At 30.9% G+C, this 27,823-nt stretch overlaps 2 protein-coding genes across 15 annotated transcripts in view; one reads left to right on the top strand and one right to left on the bottom strand.

Annotated features, from left to right (window-relative positions):
* The window catches only part of LOC143083461 (kinesin-like protein KIF21A), a 105,557-nt gene that overhangs the window by 16,150 nt on the left and 61,584 nt on the right, over positions 1 to 27,823 (bottom strand). For 7 of the 14 annotated variants that reach the window (XM_076259717.1, XM_076259727.1, XM_076259720.1 and 4 more), the window contains 5 exons: positions 25,533 to 25,611; positions 23,220 to 23,237; positions 21,016 to 21,215; positions 19,589 to 19,732; positions 719 to 787 (listed from right to left, as the gene is read on the bottom strand). In XM_076259717.1, the coding sequence (XP_076115832.1) occupies positions 719 to 787; positions 19,589 to 19,732; positions 21,016 to 21,215; positions 23,220 to 23,237; positions 25,533 to 25,611 (510 nt within the window). Of the gene's footprint in view, positions 1 to 718; positions 788 to 19,588; positions 19,733 to 21,015; positions 21,216 to 23,219; positions 23,238 to 25,532; positions 25,612 to 26,316; positions 26,351 to 27,823 lie in introns of all 14 variants that reach the window. The other 7 variants (XM_076259719.1, XM_076259723.1, XM_076259724.1 and 4 more) reach the window with 3 other exon arrangements.
* LOC143083463 (uncharacterized) lies at positions 102 to 14,206 on the top strand. The gene is made up of 4 exons (XM_076259733.1): positions 102 to 179; positions 3,219 to 3,935; positions 9,337 to 10,387; positions 13,898 to 14,206. The coding sequence occupies exons 2-4, from the start codon at positions 3,259 to 3,261 to the stop codon at positions 14,072 to 14,074; spliced, it is 1,905 nt and encodes a 634-aa protein (XP_076115848.1). The 5' UTR covers positions 102 to 179; positions 3,219 to 3,258; the 3' UTR covers positions 14,075 to 14,206.

The raw sequence follows: 27,823 nt of genomic DNA, 5'->3' as shown, positions 1-27,823 counted from the left end.
TGGGGTTAAGTAGAATAACATAAAGATCAAATTAAGTATAAATCTCAAGATTTTTGTCTTGCAACCAATATATACTTTCATACTTTGGCATTAGCAGAGAATCTGCAAGCTGCTATATATCATACAAAATACCAGATAGATAATAACATTGTCAAACTAGTTTTGGAATTAGCAAAGATGTAAGTTTATATATATTTTTTAAAGATATTTTCAGAGTTTTTGTAGTATAATGAATGAAAAAGGAGGAATAAATTATTTAGCAAATTGTAAAAATTATGCTTTTTCAAACATTCTTTCTCATTTTGTGCGCAAAATAGTTATATTGAATATTGGAGCTATAGCATTTCTGAGTAACTGCATGTAAGAAGGCTTTGTATTCCATTTTGATATATTCATTCTTAAATATATTGTTGCAAAATATAGTATAATAATATAAGTAACAGAAATCTATTTATCTATGACAAGAAACAAGAATAAAGCAAAATGTCAACAAAACATTGAACCACATATATAAGAAAATTATATATATTATAAATAAACTGATAAAGCCAAAAAAGATATAAAAATTCTATATTCATAAATCCTTAATTCATAATACCAAATGAAAAAAATCCCCAAAACAAGATCCAAAAAATTACCATTGGATGCATAATTAAGCCATAACAAATCATTCTGCCTCCATGCTGAAGAGTTATCTGCCCTTTCAAGGGGAGGTTACCTGATTAAAAGATACACATCTGCACTCTTAGGCCTCTCTTTTGGCAGTGAGTTATTAGGTCTTAGTCTTCTATTTTATAGTAATGATACAAACATTTAAAAATGTAAATTAACAACAATATTATATTAGAATAAAAGCGCACTAGAAATAAGATTTTAATTATGTTAATATGTACTTCATCTCCCTTTAAGTGTAATATTATACCTACCCATGTGTAAACCAGAATGTATTATCATATCATTCTTTGGTTTTCACATTTTAATTGTTTTACATTTTGGTTTTTGCTTCATAGCTTACTAGTGATTTTTCTCATTGTTAAAGGACATTTTAATGTCATATAGTTGCTTTCTACTATGTCTTTTGGTCTCTGGTGGACAGTGACGTCTCATTGGCATTAATACCACATCACCTTCTCTTTAAACTAATTAATTCTAACTTGTATTTCACATTCAAGTTTTTTTTTTTTTACTATTTACATAATTATTAAGCACATTTACTATTGATTAAAGGATAACAGATTCTGAATCCTTTTATTAAGCTGACCAGAAACCGAGGCTAACAAGTGTATCTCAACATCATTCAATTGTTTAAGGTGATACAAGGTTTGAATTGATTATTGACGGGAAAATTGGCTTTAGATTAATGAAATGTTTGTTATCATGTTACTTTTGTGCATGTTTTCTTTTTTTTTTTTGCAATATTGATTTTGGAATTTGATCATAGAGAAAAATGCCTTAGATGCTTATTTTTGACTGAAATGCCTCTATTTTAGACATTTTTATCTACTCATGCATCAAAATTGCACTTTATTACAACAGAATGCAAAATCATAGACTGATGCATAATAATCGTTGACATAAATGCAAAACCTGAATTTCTTAGAAAGTTCATATAACCTTTACTAAGGTGGCATATCTCATTAAGGAATCACAATCAGAGGAAATTAAAACCATTTAGAAAGTTTATGGGAAAACAGATAACACAGAGAAATACTGATAATTAATCAACACTTGCTAATTACATACATGGTAACATGGTAATGTTTTCGGATTTTAAATGGTTTTATTTCTCAATTATTAAAACAGATAGCATACCAGGCACTTCCTTGATAAGACATTAAGTATTGTTCCAGGTCTACTTTTTATCATTTCTGCTGTAAATTCAGAAATTAATGTGTACATTCATTATTGCAAATCACCGGTTACTAAGAAATACATTATCTGCGAAGGAAAGTCACAATTGGGAAATTATATCAATAATTGATTAATTGTCAGTTTTTTACACCACATTCAGCACTATTGACTGTATCTTGGCTGAAACATTGTTTGAATTTCTTTTTCTAGCTGCTTAATTTTAACAATTAGGTTTGGTGCAAAATGTCATCTGATTTTAAATAAACAAACAAGTAAGATAGATTATTTTGGGTTCAGAAACCTATCAAACAGCATGAATACCTTAACTGTGCTTTGTAATATCAATAAAAAGTTATCTTAACTGTGTTTTATAATATCAATAAAAAGTTATCTTTTAAAAATAAAACTTTGTAGCCAACTTTCGCTTTTTGTCTAATAATTTTGATTTCAATTAAGGGAACTACCAAAGTGATTTTTTTCGTCTAATTTACATCATTAAACTTATGGCACTTATATAATTATATATAAATTGACTACATGTTTGAATTTATTTTGGTCACAATCCAATATTACTAAAATAAAAAATGTCTAAAATAGAGGCATTTCAGTCAAAAATAAGCATCTAAGGCATTTTTCTCTATGATCAAATTCCAAAATCAATATTGCAAAAAAAAAGACAACATGCACAAAAGTAACATGATAACAACAATTTCATTAATCTAAAGCCAATTTTCCTGTCAATAATCAATTCAAACCTTGTATCACCTTAAACAATTTACTTTCATCTTAAAAAAAATTGAGCAATTATGCCGTTTATCTTTGATGCGTTAAATTTTACAAGTTCTTTATGGAGCTGTTTTAACATCCTGTAACGACAGCAGACTGACATTAACCACACTTGTTAGCAATTATCAGGAAAACAACAATCAAGATTTATATTTGAAAATTTGTTGCATCTTAAATGTTTTAAGGATGGACTGGAATTACAGAATTTCAGGTAAAATAATTTGTCATTTAGGTAGCTGCCAAGGGCGTCTAAATTTTAAAGATGACACATTTTTCTTAAACTTCTATAAAAGACACCTTGGTCAAAGTTCTGTCAAATTTCAATACAAATGTATTTGATCCTGCAATTTCATGACTTAAAATCATGTTTGCTATTTATTATGTCTCCAGAAAGCACAATTTGCCTTGATCAGAATTCCAGCTCACAAACTCAGTGTTCATTTACTACTGGTTGCTGTAGATGAAATACTTAAACCACTCAGCCACCATCAAGGCCCCGTAATTAAATGGATGTTGTAGTCTTAGATGAATTAATCTGGTACAAGTATATGTATATCATAATTACAATTATAACTTTTCAGAAAGCAAAATAGAGACAGTACAGGACTGCAAAATTCCAAAATGTCTGAGACTGAAAATAAGAAACACATTGAGAAGATTTTGACAAAAAGGGGCATAACTGCTGCTTACTTTTCAACCTCTGGAAATGTTGAAAACAAAGTATGGCATCATATGCAACAGCCTGAATCAATGACGAAAGAAGACTCTGGAGTTTTCCTGGGAAGCAGCGATGAAGATCCAGATTCAAGAAAGAGTGATGATTTCCAGACACCAACGCCAATATCAGGCGAAGATCTTAATTGTGAAAACATCATTTTAAAAATAGAACAGCAGACTACACAATTGACTGAAATAACTTTGCTAAAAAGTCAAAGCAGCTTCAGGGGAATGAAAATCGTTAAATTTGACGATAGACTTTCCATTATAAGTGAAAAGTCCGCAGAAACTGACTCACAGGTACCCTTTGTAAGAGATATTCACATGGAACAGAAAGTAATTGTCAAAACAAAACAAATACAACACCCGCCAGGAACCAAGACAAAATCTCCAGAAAGACAAAAATCTGTTTCCCGTAAATTGTCTGCTAAGAGAACAAGAAGGAGGGTCAAATTATTCCAATCACCAAACAGAAATGTTAACCTTGACATTCCACAGTTGTACCAGCGACAGAACACTACAGAGTTACTTCATCTGTATGATGAACAGATTCCAGTGGCCAGAGCTTCTGTGAACAGAAAGTGAGTAACATCATTCAATAAACGTTTGGGAACTTAGGTTCATACTGTACAGACAATGACTGCCAGGTCTTTCGTACAGTTTCAGTTACATAACCACCATAAGGGTCTTCTGGGTGTGTTGGTGTTCACCTCTATTGTTGGATGTCATGCGGTTGATTTCTAATGGGTCAATAATAAGGAGAGGATGGATTGGTGCTTAATATTCAATGTCAAGGTCAATTAAAAGATTCTTAAATTGGTACTTGCTGCTGTACATCTGCCAAACACATGTTATTTTAAAAATAGAAACTCAAAGACTATAGTCTCTTAGTCAGATCTTTTCACAAACTTTGCAAGCTTGCTAGTAATTAAGTCTGACTCTGTATGTTTGTGTAACATGTTTTTTTTGCCATCAATAGCTTCTTGTCTTGAAAATTTTGGTTGTGTGACCAGATATTTTGCCACATAAAACATCAACAGCTTAACTTGCCTATACAAATCTTTTCAAGACTTGCCAATAGGACAAAATATTACAATGCTGGTGATTAATTAGATATAAGAAGATGGTGTATCAGTGCCAATGAGACAACTCTACATCCAAGTCACAATTTGTAAAAATAAACCATTATAGGTCAATGTACGGCCTTCAAGATGAAGCCTCGACTCAAACCGAACAACAAGCTATAATGGACCCCAAAAATTACTAGTGTAAAACCATTCACAGTCTAGCTCAAAGTTATTAAGACCTATTTATGTATAATTGACATCACAATGCTTTTATATAAATTTCATGAAGTGCTGAGCAAAGAGATAACAACACAGTGAAAAGTGATCAATAAGGTTATTGATAGCAAGATGTGCATTTTTTTTTTTTTAAATTTCGCAAATTTTCAAATTACTGTTATTTTTTTTATTTTCAAAAGTACCAATTTTTCTGATTATTGATAATTTTGACAAAGTCTGCCGCATTTTCGCGCCTGTCCCAAGTCAGGAGCCTCTGGCCTTTGTTAGTATTGTATTATTTTAATTTTAGTTTCTTGTGTACAATTTGGAAATTAGTATGGCGTTCATTATCACTGGACTAGTATATATTTGTTTAGGGGACAGCTGAGGGACGCCCTCGGGTGCGGGAATTTCTCGCTACATTGAAGACCTGTTGGTGACCCTCTGCTGTTGTTTTTTATTTGGTCGGGTTGTTGTCTCTTTGACACATTCCCCATTTCCATTCTCAATTTTATTAAAGCCTTTTTTAAATTTATACTTCATTTGCTTTGTTAACATTTAAACATCAAGATATACTTGTACTAACAAAATCCATAGAAATTTTACTACCCCACAAATAATAATGATTCAACAATATAAATGAACTGAAGCCTTTTTTCTTTTAACTAAAACTCAAAATAAAGATCTCATATAAACAGTATCTTTCATAATGTAAGATAATTTACAATGTTTCATTGAAAAAAGCCTTGAGATGATCCTTAATATCTGATTCATTTAAAAATTATCACGTCTGATCACAAATGATTTCCAAACTTTTAAAAGCAAAATGACAAACCTAAAATATTAAATTTATGATTTAAATGACAAAATGACAATATATCATTATGCCCTCTTCAAAAGTGCACAGATTATTGACGGCTTTTCAAATTAAATTTGTGTTAATAGGAAAATGTTAAGAGCAGATAATTCAATAGGGAACCAAAAACTATAATATTGGTATTGTGTAAAAGGGATATAATTTAGACCTAACTATATAAACAAATTACTTCGGTAATAAATATTCTTTTTAAGTGTAGAGTAAAGAAGAAAAGACTATAATGCCAATAAGTACAGTGTATAAGAATTGGCTGTCAAAAAGTACACTTGGTGGCTAAGGCCAAGAAAATAAATATAAAATTCAGAATGGAAATTGGGAATGTGTCAAAGAGACAACAACTTTACCAATGAGCAGAAAACAGCTAGGCCGCCATGTTTTTTAAAAGACAAATATCAATATGTTTAAAGACATTTGAGAACATGGTCCATGGTCCAAACAGAATCTGATACATGTGAAGGTATCAGATTCTCAATAGCAGCAAATACTGGCTTTGGAATATTTTCTCAAAGAATTTATATTTGAATGCAGCATTTCCGGTGTCTCGCTGAAACTTTTCTTTCAAGAAATCAAAGTGGTGGACAAGAAAAAAAAATAAATCAAATCTGGCAAAAACATTTCTTAACCTATGAAAAAGCACTTAAGTCCTGAATATATATGCATGAAATATTTGCCACTAGATGTTAAGCAAATACCAATCTATCTCAATCTTTTAAGAGGTCCTTGCCAGGCAGTAACATATGATAAGCCTTGGTCTATAATTACACTTTTGGTATTAGCTGTCAATTTTGTCTCTGATTGTCCTTAAATCTGCTCCAAAGAACCTTTTGACGTCAAGCAATAATATCTTTTTAATTGTGACGTCAAGATTATATGTGAACCTGCATGATTTTACATAATGGCAGATAAAGTTTACAAGTGTAAATATGTCAATTGCTAATTTCAATATGCAATTTGGTCCATGTGGAAAATTGTTTCATTGAATTATAATACAACATCTTCTTTTTAAGTAATATATTTATCATTAAACCAAAAAGTTTTCAACTCAAATACATCTTATTAATAGCGATCTTGTAAAAAATCCTAACACACTTTAACTGTAAACTTAAGTGCTTTTTGAATTTTTTTTTCTTGTCCACCACTTTGATTTCTTGAAAGAAAAATTTCAGCAAGAAACCTGAAATGCTGCATTCAAATAAAAATTCTTTGAGAAAATATTCCAAAGCCAGTATTTGCTGCTATTGAGAAACAATAATGCATATAAATTCCCATCTGGCCTAATGACAATGATATATTGATACTGAAAATAGACTGGTTACCTTCTTATCTGGTTCTGAATTCATTAAAAGTATGCCAAGGAACTAGGTCAATTTCAAAGTCACTAGCATGCTCTTGTAAGGCTGTAGTATTACCAAATCAATTTTACTTTTTGTTTCCTTTTTTAATTAATATTTGCATAAGGTTTAAAATTTTGAATTTGAACTCCAATTTAAACTGCACTTGATATAGGTAAACATTGAGAGCTTTTGATAGAAAACTTTATCTGCATATATTACAACACTTGAGACAAATTGTACAAATTTTTCAACTTTGTCTTAGAAAAATCAGCTCAAAATAAAAAACAAAATACAGCAATATTGAAAATTGAAAATATTAATTTTAATAATAAACCATTTTTAAAATGAGAAATATTTGTTTTGATTTTCTCTTTTTTTTCTTCTTCTTTAAAAATTAATAAAAGTAAACAAAATAAGAAGACAAAAAAAGACACAAAGTTAAAAATGACAACTTCAAACCATCAGCAAGGATCACATAGATTTCACAACTTTTAAACAAGAATGTGTCCATAGTACACGGATGCCCCATCTGCACTATCATTTTCTACGTTCAGTGGATATATATAGTCAAACAACTACATGTTTATCATATTAACAACAAGAATGTGTCCATAGTACACGGATGCCCCACTCGCACTATCATTTTCTACGTTCAGTGGATATATATAGTCAAACAACTACATGTTTATCATATTAACAATAAGAATGTGTCCATAGTACACGGATGCCCCACTCGCACTATCATTTTCTACGTTCAGTGGATATATATAGTCAAACAACTACATGTTTATCATATTAACAACAAGAATGTGTCCATAGTACACGGATGCCGCACTCGCACTATCATTTTCTACGTTCAGTGGATATATATAGTCAAACAACTACATGTTTATCATATTAACAACAAGAATGTGTCCATAGTACACGGATGCCCCACTCGCACTATCATTTTCTACGTTCAGTGGATATATATAGTCAAACAACTACATGTTTATCATATTAACAACAAGAATGTGTCCATAGTACACGGATGCCCCATCTGCACTGTCATTTTCTACGTTCAGTGGATATATATAGTCAAACAACTACATGTTTATCATATTAACAACAAGAATGTGTCCATAGTACATGAATGCCCCACTCGCACTATCATTTTCTATGTTCAGTGGACCGTGAAATTGGGGTCAAAAATTTAATTTGGAATTAAAATTAGAAAGATCATATCATAGGGAACATGTGTACTAAGTTTCAAGTTGATGTAACTTTAACTTCATAAAAAACTACCAACTTTAACCTGAACTTTGCACTATCATTTTCTATGTTCAGTGGACCATGAAATTGGGGTCAAAACTATAATTAGAAAGATCATATCATGGGGAACAAGTGTACTAAGTTTCAAGTTGATTGGACTTCAACTTCTTCAAAAACTACCTTGACCAAAAACTTTAACCTGAAGCGGACGGACGAACGGAGGCACAGACCAGAAAACATAATGCCCCTCTACTATCGAAGGTGGGGCATAATAAAAAAAAATTCCTGAGAATTTTTTTTTTTTTTTAACAAATATACTTTTGCCAAAATTCATGTATTCTGCAATGAACATGACATAAGCAATATTTGTATGACTGTATGAATTATGCTGAATGGGTAAAGGTTTGAAATCTTAGCCTGAACTAATCTACCATCTGTAGGTAGGTCTATAAAATTAAGTACAAATAAGATACATTTAAATCATAATTTTATGCAAACAAATTCTTAATATTCACCTGTAGTTAAGCCTATTATGTAAGGCTTGTAAAGAATTTGCATGCAAATAGGATTAAATCATGAAATTTATATATATTGACCTGACAGGAACACGAATACTCCATTTTTCAATATCAAAATTATAATCTCAAATACAAAAACTTTCTTTTATTGAAAATTTTAAATCCCCATCTTTGATATGTGTGGACGCAAGTCTCCTTCAGATTTTTAATTAAAACCGCATACTTAATAATCTCTGCAACATTGTAACTCTTGTTAACGACAAAATAGACATCGTCAATTGATTTCTGCCTTACATCAAAAATTAATATACCTTGGTATTGTCAGTAAAATTTTGTCAATAAATTTTACCTTGTAACGCAAGTGGGGTTCAGACGATATTCATTTATCAATAAGAATCGGGACTGGATACTTTAAACAAATTGTTTTCTACTTTATTTATTACACCTTGTCTTAATGGAAAAGTTTTCGACTGTTATAAGTTCAATGTTTACTAATACCTATAATTACTGAACGAACAATTTTAATAACAGTTGGCTTAAAGGATTAAGTTTTAAAAACTTTGATCAGTGTTTAACCCAGTGGTCTTCATTTGAACACCACAGAATTGGATTAACGGATTGGAATTATTATATATTTTTTGGCAATTTATTAAAATTCACAATGCAGAATAAAACTTTAGACTGTGAACGTCTTTTTGACATTTTTAACTCTGTTGCAGAATTTCAAACGTTCGAAACAACATGTTCGGAAACAATCTTCGAGATTCCACCAAAAAGCTGCAGAATGACCTGCGGCAGACTATGAGGAAATATTCCACGGAAAAAAGTCAACTTTTGAGACAACTTTCAAGTTTGAGGTATCAACAAAACCAACTGGGAGATTTAAAACTGAGTGCTTTATCACCTTCAACCATGAGTGAATCATCCTCAGTCCAATCCTCATCAAGATATTATATGGCCCCTAACATTGCCGCTCACAAATTGAATAAAAAAAAGAAGAAGACACAGGAAACAAAAATAACAGCAATTCCTGAGTCATCACGAAAAGAAGGAATTCTTAAACTTCCAGTTCTTAGACAGGAGAGTTTATCGAAAACTTTAAAATCAAGATGTCCATCAAAGACGACATCAGAGTGGGACTCTGGGAGAAATAATTCAATGCAAAATCTACCGCCACTGCATCCACCACCAGGGATAGCTGCCGCAAAAGAATTACTCCAAGAAAGTTACAAAATTCCTAAAGTCCGGGATTCAACTCGTCATGATATCACTCGTGCAAGCTTACCAAGCAGAACAAGCAAGAAAAAAGTTCATTTTGCCGAAAAACATAGTGTGAGTGAATATGGACGTAACGAACATGTCGACAATGACTTTACATCACCAAAAAACTATTCATGGTCGGGGGACACCAAATCTCTCCCGCCAATATCAAATATGGACACTTTCAGTGTTGACAGTATTACAGCATATTCTGCCTTACCACCAATTTATGGCAAGAACTGTGACACTGACCCTAACGAGGTCATAAAAGCAACCCAACAGTATAAATCGTTGTATTTGAAAATGAAAGATCCCGAACAAAGAATGAAAACATTAGCAGAAATATTGTATTCTGTACGATTGAGAATGATTGAAAATGAACAAACATTGAAATATGGCATTAACCCTAAACATATGAAAAATGCTAATACACTGTGCGATTTTCTGATGAACAGGAACCATAACTCTTCAATGTCTATGTATTCTGTAAATTCAGAACTTTCAACAACTGTAAGTATATAGTAATTTTATGCAGAAATTTTCGTCAAATTGTGACCAACATTTCTAAAATAATGCCAAAATTTTATGATTTTTTTAACTGCTTACTTTAGCATTCTTGTCAGAAATGTTGAAAACTTAGTATGTAGTCTTGAAGAACATTTCTCTCTTTGCTATTTTTATAATTGAAAGATTAGCCATGTTTTTAAAGGCTTAAAAAAAGAATCTTATTTAAAAGAACAAAAGAAATATAATTTCCTGTAGAAATAGACCCTTAAAGTATATTAATAATATGAAAAACCCTTTCCCTGTCTCTACTAAAATTCTTCATATCTGTATCTCAATGTCCATTGTTTTGCTCTCTTGGTATACCCCCCCCCCCCCTTTTTTTGGATATAAAAATTATAAAAGACTCATTCATAAATATTCATAAAAAAAAAATCATATATAATACATGTAAATCTATTAAAGTTTAGCAAAAATAAACCATCCTCAACAAAAAATCATTTAAATGTTTGTTTTTGCAAATTTATCTAAAATCATAAACAGGATATGATAAGAACTGACAAGTTATACAGGATTAATTGCCTTTTGATAATTAAAGCTTTGAAAGTTACCAGGAAGGGCCAATTTAATTTTCAAAAGTTTTTAATTTTTAAAAGGGTTTGAAATTGACAAGTCAATATTTAAAATTGTTTTATGATAATGGGATCTTAATGTTCATTTCATACTAAGATAACTATCGGTTACATTACATTAATTATAAAGTTTGTTTTCCCAATTATCTTGTTTATTGATATTTAAAAGATATTTTATTTTATGAATAAATATCACCAATACTATCATGAAATGATATCTCTGTTATAACAGGACATTCTTAGTTAATACCTTACAGTTTTATTCAAAGGCATAAAAGGGGGAGGGGCATCCAACCATATGTCTCTATTCAAATGCATTGATCATCAAAAAAGGGGGGAGGGGCATCCAACCATATGTCTCCTTAGAGCTTGTGTTGCTTATTTGTACTCATGCCGAATCAAAATAAAGTTTTCTTATCTTATTCTTATCTCTATTCAAATGCATTGATCATCAAAAAAGGGGGGTTCTATCCCTTTGAACCCCCTTGATCCCACACTGTTTATATTTAAACTGAGTATTATCATTTGTAAGTTACTTTATGTTCATGGGTTCAGTTTAATCATTTATACCAACACTTTATGGTGCATGTATATTTCTTGAATACCAATGTCAATCTTTGGAACTTTTTTTAGCCTGATAATGTTTATTTTGAAAATTGTGGAATCCTGAGTAAACTAGATCCTAACTAGATTTTCTCTTTTCTATCTTAAAAGACAACATTTTTTTTCTATAAGAAAGTAAAAACCAATAGAGCTTTATATTCATAAAAGAAATAGATTTTTTTAATTTAAAAAAACAAAAAACAAACACAGTTCACCAATTGACACTGAAAGATATAGGACAGTTATTGAAGTATTATGAATGATTTCTATAGTTTCTGCGGCATAATAAATATTTCCATACATTAAAAACAGGTGTTCCAATGATACAAATGTTGATCTTTTATTGGATGAAGCTTAACTTGTTTCTCAAACTTTTTCATATTTCATAATACATGTATTGCTAAACCTTCTTTTAACATGTTTAATTTAAGTATCTGAAATTGAATTCAACAATTTCTTTTCAAAAAACCTGTACCAAGTTCTGACATGATTGACATCGTATAATAAATCTATCAAAAAAGATCAACAGCTGATCAATGAACCAGCCAGTTATTGAAATCTATAACAAATATGTATTTCATAAAACATCGCAGTGCATTTATTTTACGTCATCAGACATAGCAAACACGACCTCGAAACAACAGACCTTTTTGAACGCTGAAGTATGCTTACATATTGGCATATCTGGTACTTGAACTTTCGTTCTCCGTAAGATTAAACACGCTGGTTTATATTTTAAAGGCCTAAATTAATCAAACTTGCTTCACTAATCTCTAGTAGGTTAAAACGAGATTAAAAGTTTATAAATCTTTAATGTACTTCAATGTCAAAGTATTGGGAAATTTCAACGTGTTATCAAACATTGCAGTTCTATTAAATACTTTGTTTTATTATACAGTAGGTATAATATATGCATATTAAATTCTTACATTTGAAATATGAGATTGCTCTTGTTAAGTCAATATGTAAACTAACTTCAACTTTGTTTAGTAAAGCTGACAAACAAAAAAAATACAAATATTTAAATAGAAAAAAGATATTTTACCGCCTTTACCCAATATGTATAGTATATATAAATTTATGTAATTTAGACTTTAGAAAAAGGATCTTGGAGTATTGCAAAGACGTAATCTTTCTACAAATAAAAAATAAAATCTTCTCACTGACGTTACGACCCCACATAGCTTTTATTCATTTGTATAACAGACCCTGAAGTTGTAATCATTTCAATTATTAAATTTTACAAGCCTTTTTATTAGTTTTGAGAAAATACTCGTAATTTTGTTTTTAACAGTTACTCCTTCAATTGTTAATAACATTTACTATTTAGGAAAATACATATTTATACAGTGTTTGTTATTGAAATATATAGGTATTAACATTGTAAAGACCGTGCAGAAAAAGAGGTTTAACAATTCAATAGACAACAAGCGCATATTATCTGACAAAAAAATAAGACATTTAAAATTCAATTGGTTATTGTTTTGTGAAAAAAAATCTATTTTGAAAACACAAGTATAAATATTTTTAAATACTTTCTCTGAATGAAAATTTTATCATTATATCCTATTTTAAGGTTTACGAAATTGAGTGATTTAAGCTTTAAATTTAAAGACTACAATATATAATATTTAACAAATATAGTTGCAAGATTTTATAATTACTTTTATTAACAAAAGGGCTATTTCTGGTTACAATAAATTATGAAGTTCAAGCAGATAAAATCTTGTTTTTTTTTTTTAAATATAGGAATAAAAGTCATTGAATAAAGATTATAGATTCCCCAATAACATATAAAATACTTTTAAAAAAAAGTCCTGTTGGATTAATTTTGATTTCCTTTGAGGATGTCCGCTTGTCATGTTTTGGAATTTTTCGTCAGATTTTCGGAATCCTCTAGTTTTATCTATTTGAATGCCTTAAAAAAATTTGCCCATTGACCCCCATTTTTCTTTTTATAAATCTTTTACATATATATATCAAATTGTTTACTAAAAAGGACCTCAGAAATCAAGTAAGTAAACACATTTTAAAACGTTTAAACTGCCCAAAACCAAAATCACAAGCAAGCAGTAATGTTCCCTGCATACTAGTTATTTGATAGGAATTGAAACTGCACACATACACAGACACATATCTCCTTTAATTGGTAACAACAATTTTCAACAAAAGAACAGAATGATGCAACTCATACAGTTCTTTAAAAAAACTTTTTTATTCAGAATTACAGAAAAATCCATCAAATTTGGAATGTAACTAACGTTATCATTTTTTTTTCAAGGACGGAAGGAAATCAGGAATTCCAAGTAACACAGCTGCAAGGTCAGGAAGGAAGTCTGGCTCTCTCCAGTTGCAAAATTATCTACGCAAGATGTCACGCTCACGTCGTCCATCTGAAGAAATTCGCATGTCAAGGATGATGGCACAACCAGATATAATAGAGGGCCAAGAGGTCTAAATCTATTCAAACTGTGATAACAGTGACAATTACTGTTTTTTGCAAATTTGAGGACATATTTTTTGTTTTGCTGATTGTGATAATTTGAGTAGATACACATCGATGTTGCAATTAAATTGTGTTTCACTTAAATATGTACTTTTCATATTTTTATTTTTTTTACAAACTCAGCAAGAAATATTTTCCACTGGACTTTGATAAATAACCATCAATCAATCTTACAATTATAGTACCAGATGTTTATCTGACTTTTTCTACGAAGAACAATATTTTATTTGGGTCCTCAAATATCCTCATTTATAGACTAAAAACCTTCTACCATAAAGCCTCTGTTAGTGATTCTCAGATTGGTACTTCAAAAGAAAAGAAAGGATATATTGGGTTTCTATAAATGACACTTTTATATTCAGGGCACAACAAATACACAAAGAGCAAAGGAACAGTAGCCCTTTTCACAAAAAATCTTAAGTGTAAAATTTATCGTAAGTCTAAAATAATCCTTAACAATTCAACTAAATATTTTTGTCGTAAGATTAATTTTACACTTGATTTTTTGTGAAAATGGCTACAGAGCTTGTTTGTGTTATTCCTTTCAAATTCAGTGATGCCTTGAACACAAAACAAAAAAAAATATCTCACCTCACTGCAGGCTTAAGACGGCCCTTAGCACTGGTTTGAGAGGAATTCTTTGTAAACTGATGATTACACAGCAACTATGAATTGAAAGAAGCTAACTTTGTGCACAAGTTATTTTTTTGTTTGCATCTTTCTACTAAGTAATTTACCCCTTTTCCAGCTGACTTGACAATTCATTCTCATATTCAGTTGTTATACCAATGTCCCAGGTTTGTGGGAAGATTGAGCAACCACAAACAGGAGCTCATGATTCATTGTTTGTTGTTTGTTGACATTTTCATTTTTATTTTTCACTGAATTTTTTGTTATAAATCAGGCTGTTGGTTTTCTTGTCTGAATTGTTGCACATTTTGAGCCTTGTATAGCTTAATATGCATCATGGGTAAGGAGCACTTCTGAAGGCCATTATGAGACCTATAGTTACTCGCTGCATTGAAGACCTATTGGTGACCTTCTGCTGTTGTCTGTTCTATGGTCGGGTTGATGTCTCTTTGACACATGCCCATTTCCATTCTCAATTTTAAGTAGATAAACAGTATTCCTGACAAGAATCAATCAATAAGATTGTACAGGGCACTGATTACCATCCAGAAATAATATATAATACTACCGCTAGAAAAAAAGCAAGTTACATAGTACTATCTCGACTCATGGCTCATGAGCAACAAGAAGATTGACTGGTTAATTATCGCTTGCTTATTGTCCAGTCGAAGCAAGTATATAATGAAATGTTTCAAGAATCTAGATATGAAGTTATTGTCAAATTTTTTTTTTTATCCAAATGCAAAATCGATATAAGAAGATGTGGTACAAGTGCCAATGAGACAACTCGCCATTCAAGTTTAAATTTGTAAAAGTAAACCATTATAGGTCAAAGTACATCCTTCAACTCTGACCCTTAACTCACACCAAACAGCAAGCTTAATAAAGGGCACAAACATGACTTAAAAACAGAAAAAACAAAGGAAAAGAATTGAGACCTTAGGTTATTCCCCTTCTGAATCTCTACAGATTAAATATAACACATTATCTCCACTCATACATGTATCTAATTCAAATGACTTTTTAATTTGAAAATGTATTTAAAACTAATGTGATTAAAAAAAATTATTATGCAAATTAGAACAAATGAAAAGGGCCTTTTGAACAATAAAATTTTAACAAGAGCTGTCAAAATGACAGTAAACCGGATTCTTTAACATTTATTTGTGTTCTGGCATTTATCAATATTACAAGGACCAAAACTCCTAATAGGTAAAATTTATGATTATCAATATCAAACTTGACTTCCATTGTTGTCAACAATAACAACATATAAACTAGATAGAAAATGACCCTCTAGCAGGACAAACTGTGTGCCCTTAATGCATAAAGTAAGAAAAAATTACTAAGTCCACCTATCTAGGATTTTGAAAATATCTAAAACATAGAATGCTTCTAAAGTTAATGAATCCCATTTCTGTTGTATAATCTGCCAATAATACTCAGGTAACACAATTTTTCAATCTTTCAAGAACCGAAAGGTTTGGTTGAACGGTTCATGAGCAAATGCACGGACACAACATTTTTCAATCTTTCAAGAACCGAAAGGTTTGGTTGAACGGTTCATGAGCAAATGCACGGACACAACATTTTTTAAACTTTCAAGAACCGTAACTCCTGAACGGTAAAAGTCAAAATCGTCATTATTGAACTTGACCTCCATTTTGTTGTCAGTAACAACATATTAAAATTTTAAAAGGTTTGGTTGAACGGTTCATGAGTAAATGCATGGACACAACATTTTTTAAACTTTCAAGAACCGTAACTCCTGAACGGTAAAAGTCAAAATCGTCATTATTGAACTTGATCTACATTTTGTTGTCAGTAACAACATATTAAAATTTTAAAAGGTTTGGTTAACTGGTTCATGAGTAAATGCACGGACACGACATTTTTTAAACTTTCAAGAACCGTAACTCCTGAACGGTAAAAGTCAAAATCGTCATTATTGAACTTGACCTCCGTTATGTTGTCAGTAACAACATATTAAAATTTTAAAAGGTTTGGTTGAACGGTTCATGAGTAAATGCACGGACACAACATTTTTTAAACTTTCAAGAACCGTAACTCCTGAACGGTAAAAGTCAAAATCGTCAATACTGAACTTGACCTCCATTTTGTTGTCAGTAACAACATATTAAAATTTTAAAACGTTTGGTTGAACGCTTCATGAGTAAATGCACGGACAACATTTGGTTGCCGCCCGCCCGCCCGCCCGCCCGCTGTACATCCCCAAATTAATAACCGACAATTTTTGACACAAAAATCCGGTTAAAAATTTAAAACGTCATAATATATTTTTACACTCAAGTTTAATTTTTTGTATCAATATATGTAATCAGTGTCTGATATAGAATTTCTCCTCATAGAATTTATAAACAAGAATGTGTCCAAAGTACACGGATGCCCCACTCCCACTATCATTTTCCATGTTCAATGGACCGTGAAATTGGATAAAAAATATAATTAGGCATTAAAATTAGAAAGATAATATCATAGGGAACATGTGTACTAAGTTTCAAGTTGATTGGACTTCAACTTCATCAAAAACTACCTTGACCAAAAACTTTAACCTGAAACATGCACTTTCATTTTCTATGTTCAGTGGACCGTGAAATTGGGGTCAAAAGTTTAATTTGGTTTTAAAATTAGAAAGATCATATCATAAGGAACATGTGTACTAAGTTTCAAGTTGATTGGACTTCAACTTCATCAAAAACTACCTTGACCAAAAACTTTAACCTGAAGCGGGACAGACGGACGAACGAACGGACAGACGGACGGATGGACGGACGCACAGACCAGAAAACATAATGCCCCTCTACTATCGTAGGTGGGGCATAAAAATCCATGTTGCATATTCTATATTTACCAAAACAAAATTTGATGATTTTCTCAGCACATTTGTTTATAAAAAATGTTGCAATTTATATCACAGTAATCTTAATTTGCCACGCCCTCAATTGAGCACCAAATTGTAGTTGTTCATATCCTCATCAATTGGTCTCTGGTATATAGTCATGATAGTTGTCTCATTTGCAATAATATAACATATTATTATTTTTAAAATAAACAAGAATGTGTCCATAGTACACAGATGTTCCACTCACACTATCATTTTCTGTGTTCAGTGGACTTTGAAATTGGGGTCAAAATTCTAATTTGGCATTAAAATTAGAAAGATCATATCACAGGGAACATGTGTACTAAGTTTATTTGTAGACATTTGATTGGACTTCAACTTCATCAAAAACTACCTTGACTAAAAACTTTAACCTGAAGCGGGACAGACAGACAAACGGACGGAGGGACGAATGGACAAACAAACACACAGACCAAAAAACATATTGCCCATAAATGGGGCATAAAAAACTATCATCAGAATGATCATAGTAGTAATATGATCAGAGTTTGAACAAGTTTTTACAGTGACCAACAACAAAATTTGAGATATACAGACAAAAATTTGAAACGATTAATCTCCCAAATCCAAATGACAAACATGTCTAAATATTGACATATTTAAAACTACATCAATATTCATTTGGGGTAGAGATTGTGAGTCATGTTTCATCAACAAAATTAAGGAAAATGTAACATAATTGACTCATAGACAGATAAAAGAATAATGCGATTCCAATCTCTCCTCCAATTTCATTTACAGAAAGGCCATCATGATATTACCATATATACTTTTATATTAAATTCAGGATTTTTAAAACAATATATAGATATCAATAATACAATATTCAACATCAAATTTCAAAATTTAAATATGTTCCTCCTGTTTCTACCATGCTCCATTTAGTGACTTCATCAAATATTGATTATGACTACATCAAAGCATATAAATAATTCATTTTAATTATGATGTCTTGTTTCAGTATCAACTTTACAATTGAGATACGTTACATACCCACTCATTAAACTTAAACCTTAAATATATTATTCATATTAAAGTTATGATCAATTCTACTTTTCATGATTTTCAAATATGACTAGAGAAATAATCAATTTTATGATCTATTTAATTGGCACATATTGGTATATAAACAAATTATGAACATTTCGCTAAATGATAGGTCTCACTTAAGTTCCTTGTAAATGAAATCATGTTCATATGATTGCTTTTAAAAGCCAATCAAGTGAAACTATTTGCATTTAGATCCAATTTGAATTGTAAAGTATGCATAAAAATTAGTGTTCACTACACTTAATTTTGACTTTTTTGTTTGATATTCAGAACACTCTTGTTTTATCCATGAAGTGCATGCCATTTATATTTTTCTACCCTCTAATCCATGCTTTTTCTTTTATATGATTTTAGAACATGACTTTAAAAAGCCTGTTTTGAAAATTATACTATCAATTTATGACAGCCTTAAGCCCTTTTGAAAAGCTTGTAATGTTGAAACAGATATTATTCTAATACAGATAAAAAATGAAAACCAACAAAATTACATTACCTATCAATAATTATAAAAAAAAATATTGCAAAAAGTTTTTTAACATGGCAAAGCAGGCAAACACTAAATTTTACAATTAAGATTGAATATTTCAACAAAAACATAGTGTATATTCTTCATTGTTAATCAGTAACTAATTTTTGTAAGATTTCTTGGGTATGGATTTACAGCTTGCATGCAGAATATTTTAAAGCCACAATCAAAGTATACACGAAAATTCAACTCTTCCTAAATCCATGAAAAGCTAGTACTCACAAAAACAAACAAATTCACAATAAAACAATAGCAACAACAACAATAATATATATATATTGTACACAAACCACAAAAAGCAATACATTTCCATTATAATGTACTATAATACACTTACACAGAACTGGACCTTGTAATCAGGTTTGACCCGCTGTAGTTCTTTCTCTTTAGTACAGGTGAGGGATCAGGACTTGGCTTAGGGAATTCTTTTCTCCTCAAACTCGGTGATGGTCCAGGGTCAGCTCTTGACACAGAGGTCAATCTGTAACAAAACAGCACATAAAGTTCATGTATTTTTTAAAGGAAATAACCTCAACATGAATGGTTCTGTGATTAGAGAAACATGTATTGTGATATCCATATTCACAGAACTAGTACACATTTTGATTTAGGCGCCAGCCTCACATCTTCGCTAGCCAAGGGTTACGATCCACTCCCGCTCTCTTCACCCTTGGCAGATTGAGCCAACATTTGTGATAACAATGTTGCGCCATCTATCGGAAGATAAAAATCACGCCCATTCGGAATACATTATTATTGACCAATGGTAGCACTTGAACTCTTCAATTTGGAGGTAAAAACACGGCAGCGCCGCTAGATTATACACACTTGGTAAAGCCGGAAATGAAAATATACGTCAATATTCATGCATTTGTGCATGAAACATTCACAGGAACTTATATTGGTTGATTAAAAACATTCATGTTGTCACTAAATAGTCGTATGTTTAGGGATGTAAAGACTTGTTGCACAATAAGCACGTGGCAATTGTTTACAAACACTTTCTACATTTACACGTGATCATGTTATAGGCGCTTTTTGATTGGATGCAGCGAGTTTTGACTGCAACCAATAAAAATCCTTACCTTGTGTCTCCGAAATTTTATCTCAATCCGCCAAGGGTGAAGAGAGCGGGAGTGGATCGTAACCCTTGGCTAGCGAAGATGCCAGCCTCAGGGGTGCTGGATTTTCTTGCTGAGTTATATACACATTGGTGGCTCAGGCTATTTTCTGCCCTTTGGTGTGGTTGTTATCTCTTTGACACATTCCACATTTCCATTCTTAATGTTATGACAATTATCTTTTATAATCATAAAAGATTTGTGGATAAGATGTGAAAAGCATTTAACTACAAAAATTTGCTGAAAAATTTCAACATGTCTACAGGTTTAGTCTTAAAGAGTTGCACATGTTTGTCCTCTAAATGCATTTGCTAATGTTAATGTGTTGTTCTCACATTGACTTATATACCACTTCTGCTTGCTGTCTTAATTTACCTATAACATACTGTCCTTTTATTCTTAATAAACAACCAATCATGAATTTAAGGTAAAACCATCATTCTAATATGAATGGAATTAAGTTAACATTTTTTTTTTTTTTTCCCAAAATGAACTTTAATGTTGATAAGATATCTACTTCACATATAAAACACCAAATATTTCAAAAATGAAATTGAGACCAAACAGCTATGAATGCTAGTAATTGAAGTGGTGCACCTCCTTATGAAGAGGTCAGGTTGCATCAGGTTGAAAATAAACTTACCTAGGTAAATTAGATGTTGATGAGTTCTTGGGTGGTGGTTTAACAGGGGGTGGCATCAACTGGTTGTCACTATGACCATTAACCTTTGTCAATGTTTTCTGTGGTTCCTCGTGCAGTGTCTGTAACTGTGGGACAGCTATGATACCTTCAGACGAACCAGGATACAGTAGTTCCTCTGGCGTGGCAGTCTTCCTCCTTATCTGAAAAATGCAAAATGTTGAATTTGAAAAAATGAATGATGTTTAACCCCAACAAGTCTTATTGCTACTTTAAACCTATTGGAAATCATGCTACCTTGGTGTCTGATAGCAGTTTAATGCAGCATTAACTTAATAAACTTATTTTATAGCAGGGGGCAAGTTAATGTTGCAAATGACATCACAAGAAGTCTACCTATTCTTTCCCAAATAGTTCTTTTCATTATACAAGTTCTATAATTTTGACCCATCTACAGTTCAAAAATGCAATGTCTCCCATATAAATGATCAAATGCTGAATAAGTATGTTTGGATTATATAATGACAGACAGCAAAATGCTGTAAGATATAACTTCAATCTGAACTTAATGAACTCAGTAAAAGCAAGGTGAATTTTAAAAAAATTTCAAAACTCAAAACTGACTATTCAATATGTATTACTCTCACACTGAAACAGGGTTATCAAGGCATGCATTCCATTAATTGAAATGATACTTATAAACTTGAAATATGCAATTCATGTACCCTGAATTATGAATAGGGGTGAATTGACATATGCAGGTTTCACACAGTAGATCGATGTTTAAACTAATACACCTACCCACACCCACCCACTGGATGTACATTCCCAAATCAATAACTGATTTTTACTTTGAAAATCGGGTTAATAATTAGTAAATATAATTATACAATACCCAACACAAATATGTTCAACCGGATAACATATCTTTATAGTAACATATATAAAACAAATTCATAATAATAAATTTTAAGCGAGAGATTAATCATGCAAATAAGAGTTGTTTGAAATTAGCCTCAAAACACAGCAAATTCATGATTTTCATTTACAAATTAATAAACCCTCTATAATTTACATTTAATATGAGTAAATGTTTGCTGAAAAAACATAATTGTATTAAACAACATTTACATAATAATATATATGAATCTGTGTGCAATCCAAAAATTAAACAGCAGTTTCTATGACTTTTTTTCTCTAAAAAGATTTAAACTGAGAATGCAAATGGGCAAAGTGTCAGGATATCCAAAACCATGATGTTGTCTCTGTTTGTATATAAAAATAAGAAGATGCAGCATAATTGCCAAAATTTGGACTGCCAATGGAAAGAGGTCATGTTGGGTAGGGGAAAATTTAATATTGCAACAGTCCACTTACAGAGACCTGAAAGAGTTGCTGAAAGGATTCCAACTTGCAGAAGGTGTTGCACTCTCTCAACAAAAGTAAACCTACATTATAACTTGTCTAATTCTGAAAAGGTTTCAGTGTAAAAGGGAATTGTGTTCCAATAGACCTCTATAATTGTGAAATTATTATTACCACAGATATTTTTTAAAAGTAAAGTCTTTAGTCAAAGATTACTCTAGAAAAATGTTGTAATTCTACCATGTCTACTTCTAAATGAAATAATGTTAAAAACAGGTTTTCTAAATTTTAAATTCAAAATTTTAATGAAATATGTTAATTCTACATTATTATTAGTCTTGTAAAAAGTTTCTATCTAAAGAACTCTTAACGAAAAATTATCCTCAATATTTTCAAAGCTTATGGAGTTATCTCTCTTTATTAGTGTTGAATTATAGCAAACATTATTTATATAAAGCTATTTGAATGCATTAATCCAATTACTACTACCTTATTTTCTTAAACAAATTGCTACTAAATACATGTGTGTATTTCTTTAAAAAATAATTGTGTTAAATGCAATATCTAAATATGTCCATGTTCACAAAAAATGTATTCTTTTATTTTTGAAACTCATGCCATGACTATGTCTGATCGAAAAATGAAATTACCAATATCACATTTCCCAGTACAAGTAACTAATGTCGTGAAGAACAATCCCCACAAAATCACCCACTGTAAATTGTATTTCACTACTGTACACTTTTCTTGAGTGTTTGGTATATTTTGTACATGTGCGAGATATTTTGTAATACACAATAAGGTTAATATTATACAGAGTATGTGTAGTTAGTGTTACTCACCGGCCTACGTAATAAGTCCTAAAGATTAAAAACAGTTCTCTACTATATATATATGTTATTTTTAATTTGTGTGCCCAAAAACCTCTATGAAAATGATAAAAATTGTTGAAGTAAAATATTGAATAAATAACATATCTTTTCCAACTGAAAACCTCTAAGGAATCAGAAATAAAATTGAGTTGTGGAAACTGAAAACTGTCATGTGTTTTTTTTATACATGTATATACATGTGCTTCAGCAAGATTTGCATTTTAAAAAAAGTTATTGAATATCAAGGATTTTTCATGAAAAAGTGTGTTGTTTTTTTAAATGAAATTTTAATATGAAACAAACTTTGTAGCATGTCTTTTAAAATTATGAAAAAAACTTCTAATGACATGGAGTACAAATAGTCTCATAGTGTTCCAAATAAGTAGCAAGCCATCTCTGCCAGCATGTAAAAGTGTAACTGTTGTTTTCTTATCATTTAATCTATATATTCTAATCCTTAAACTATGTCTCAAATTTTTCTTCAACTCTCTAAACCTACTTAACAATGTTACTGTGCTGTATGAGTAACCTCAACCATATAATTATAAAAATAGAAAATTACAATTAAGTACACATCAAATACAACACAGAGACAAATAAGACAAAGAAGGACATGTATGAGTTTTAAAGTACAATAAAGTACAAAAATGTTGAAACAAATAAACTATTTCCATTCTCAATTTTATGCATAATAGGGGCCAGCTGAAGGATTTCTCGTTGCATTGAAGACCTGTTTGTGACCTTCTGCTGTTGTCTGCTCTATGGTCGGGTTGTTGTCTCTTTGGCACATTCCCCATTTCCATTCTCAATTCTATGACACCAGTGTGATAAATTAATCAGGTATAGATAGTTTATCACAGTTTTTTTCAGAAGCAAAAAAAAAAAACATATTCATTTTCACATCAAAGTTGTAAACTAACATGCTTTATGTGGATGAAACAATAGGCCTCATATTTGCATCTGAATTTTTATTATGAAAGTCAGAAAGGATGTAAACCAATGCCATAAAATTTTACCAATTAAATTTTGATGTGATCAAGTAGAACATTGAAATGGCAATAGGGGCCAGGGGATAGGGGGAGATATCATAAACAGAAATTGAATACTGTGGCTTCATTATTAATTGTGTGATATAAATTTTTCGAGGATTTAGGCAGTATAGAACTAAAACAATTTAAAATTTCAATAGAGCAAAATTTTCTAAAAATATGTACACAGACTTTAAAAAAAAGAAGATGAAATCAAATATCAACTAATATACCATTTTCCTCAATACAAAAACAATAGCACAGGCAAAAATAAATGAATTCACAGTTTAAGATTTTATATACATGTATCTAAAAATCATATAAAATTTAGAGAAATCAACAAGATACAGCTGACAGGATATAAGCCACAACACAAGTTATAATATACCTGAAAATTCAAATAAAATATTACAACACTGGCAGAATACCTGAGTGGGAAAGCCATCATAACAATATGGTGGCTGGTGGCACAGGGAAAAGATGGCTTTTTCTAGACGTCTTTCTACCTTGTGAGTGGCACATCTAAATAATGTGTAATGAACTTTAAAACGCTATGTGTCAGATCAATACTTTATTGAAACAAATACTCATGTTAATACTTATAATAGGTTTTTTAGGGGTTTTTTTGCCTAATAATTGGTCTGTACTCATTTTGCTCTTTGAGGACCAAATGGATTTTAGTGTGCAAGTTATACAAAAAAGTATCTGGTTGTATATACTTAAATTACAAATAAATTATGAAAATTTCACTTTTACGAGAACTAATTAACTTTGGATGCTCATAATTGTAAAAGTCTTTCAATTCAAATCATTGCAAAATTTGCATCAAATATTATGCCAGCTAATATTATTCTACTGTCAAAAACTTATCTTCATGAGCTTTGCTAAAAAAACAGCAATTTTGTATAGGTCAATGTTCGATTTCATAAAAAAACGACATGTGATATGGTCCCAGATAAAAGAAAGGTATGTCAAATTTTGAGAGAGTCTAAATTGTACATTTTCAAACATTTGATCTCAAAAAAGTTTGCCAAAAATTAACACTAACATGAGTATTTGATAGTCCTAGCATCTCCATATTTATTTTTTAATGCAAATTGACTACAAAGATACAAATGAACATGCTACAATCAAAAATACACAATACACAAACAATATGTATTTTTCATTTATTCCAACATATCATATACCTTGGAATCCATTTCTAATATGCAAATGATTATACAAATGTTTATGGAAATGAAAATAATGTTACCTTTGACAAGTTTTTAGACTGATCACCTCCTGTTGGTTGCCCTGGTAACTCAGCAGTCGACACCTTACTCTCAAACATGCTGTTGTAGCCAAGGGAAATAATCCAAACAGAAAATAAAAATAAAAAGCCAAAATTAAACCATGCAGAATGTAAAACTAAAACTAAACATTTAAGCTAAAAATAAAAAAACTAACATTTTGTAGCAGCTTCAGTTAATACTAGTTCAATGTTATAAAACAAAAAATGCATGATTGTCACAGAAGTATTCACCACTGGACATTAAACAGCAATCTAAGAATGTTTAAATTCTATGGCTATCATATTTTAGCAATAGTTTAACTACCATAACATTTAAGAATTTTCAGTATATGTCTTTACTAAACCTACTCATTAAACTAAACATAACTTAGTGTTAAATTCAGCAGTGTACATACTATATATTGTCTAAGAAAACTAAACACCATGAAATGTCCAGTGAATTTTATAAAATTTTACAAAATAAATTGTTTCTGTTTTCCTAAATTTGAAGATGTTTATACATACGCCATTTCTAACTAGTATTTACTGAAGCTGCTAATTTCTGAAGATCATCAAAAGTTTTAAAATGTGTTTCAAGTAGATCAAATACAAAAGTACCAGGTAACAGTGAAAAACATATCCCTTAGTTGGTACTAATAATAAATATGGTGGAATGGTCCTTCCCTCATGCAAACTTTTCCCACCAGATAAAATAACTAACAGAAATAATGGTTTAACTTTTGGAAAGGAATGACTGGAATATTACCTTTGATGGAGATATCGGGTGTAGTTCTAAAAGTCTGTAAAAAGTCATAATTTTTAAAATGTGGAGAGTCAACCTTTTTTTTTAAGTAAATCACTGCAAAAGTAATAAATTTTGTAAGTCTGACTTAAGCATTAACCCAAATTTTTGGGTCAATATTACAGGATACCAGTTGCAATGTTGAGGAACCAAATCTGGTACCAGTACTACACAATGATACAAGGAGTAGGACTGGTTTTATTGCCGGTTTTCTACCGGGAATGAATGCTTACAAAGATTTCATTCAACTCAAGAATAACAAGAATGTGTCCCCAGTACACGGATGCCCCACTCGCACTGTATTTTCTATGTTCAATGGACCGTGAATTTGGGGTCAGAACTCTAATTTGACATTAAAATTAGAAAGATCATATCATAAGGAACATATATACTAAGTTTCAGGTTGATTGGACTTCAACTTCATCAAAAACTACCTCGACCAAAAACTTTAACCTGAAACTGGACAGACGAACAAACGAACGGACGGACGCACAGACCAGAAAACATAATGCCCCTCTACTATCGTAGGTGGGGCATAAAAATAATCAATTTATGTTCTTACTCTGTTTGGGTATCTTATGCTCTTAAATTTTAACACAATGAGGCTCTATTATGAAAAAAACTACCAAAATAGAAACAGGCAGATACTGTCCCTATTTCAGCACAGTGGTTAATATTAAACTTCACTTCAAAATTTTAATAATGTCTTGGTTTAGAGTAAAATAAAGTCATCATTATGAGCAGGGAAGGATAGATGAAAGGTTGAATTGTTATCTATTAGCAAGGGGTAAATAAAGATTCACAATGTAAGACTTTTATTAACATGTGCTTTTATAATTCTTGCAAATCTTTAACAGTTGATAATCACATAAAATGCTATCTTTTTGTAGGTACAAGGAGGAATTAACAACATGCAAGACTGTTAACTTATCAAGAAACTTAAAACATTGAGTTCAGATAACATTTAAAGACATAAAGAACTTCCAAACTAGACTATTTTACATCTGCTGTCTGACTTGTGCATCTAAACACTTTTTTTACCAGTCAAAAAATAAATGCAATTTCTGTGTTTAAGATAAAAAATTGGTATCAGTACATCAAAAGTTCTCAATGTGTAGTTTGTGTATTGGTAAGGGAATAAAAGTCTGTTTCCCTTTTAAGCCTGTTTTTTTTGGCTTTTTTTTTTACAGTCCAGTGCATATTGTCACATTTGGAAGAAACTACTTAAATTTATTTGTACATGTTATACAAATAAAAACTAAATACAACGATTTCTGTAATTTAAATCATAAAGTGTTAAAACTGAAAGTGAAAGTAAGATAAAAAATAGTAACATACCTCCTGAATGTGAAGGTCATCACACCCAGAAGATTTCCAACAGTAAAAAGCACAAAATGGTGACTACAGCAAAGCAACAAAAGTCACTACAGAGATAAAACCCAGCCATGTTTGTTAGGTGTGGTGGTGTTCC

Source organism: Mytilus galloprovincialis, chromosome 7, assembly GCF_965363235.1.
Source record: "Mytilus galloprovincialis chromosome 7, xbMytGall1.hap1.1, whole genome shotgun sequence".
Taxonomy (NCBI): Eukaryota; Metazoa; Mollusca; class Bivalvia; order Mytilida; family Mytilidae; genus Mytilus; species Mytilus galloprovincialis.
The sequence above is the reverse complement of the archived record's forward strand: the minus strand, read 5'-3'. Positions and strand labels throughout refer to the sequence as shown.

What these genes read in the sequence shown, in the direction of transcription:
- LOC143083463 (XM_076259733.1), top strand. Translation starts at nt 3,259, where the DNA reads ATGTCTGAGACTGAAAATAAGAAACACATTGAGAAGATTTTGACAAAA. An exon ending in AGAGCTTCTGTGAACAGAAA is followed by an intron (nt 3,936 to 9,336) that starts GTGAGTAACATC and finishes ACTCTGTTGCAG; the next exon opens with AATTTCAAACGTTCGAAACA. An exon ending in ATTCAGAACTTTCAACAACT is followed by an intron (nt 10,388 to 13,897) that starts GTAAGTATATAG and finishes TTTTTTTTCAAG; the next exon opens with GACGGAAGGAAATCAGGAAT.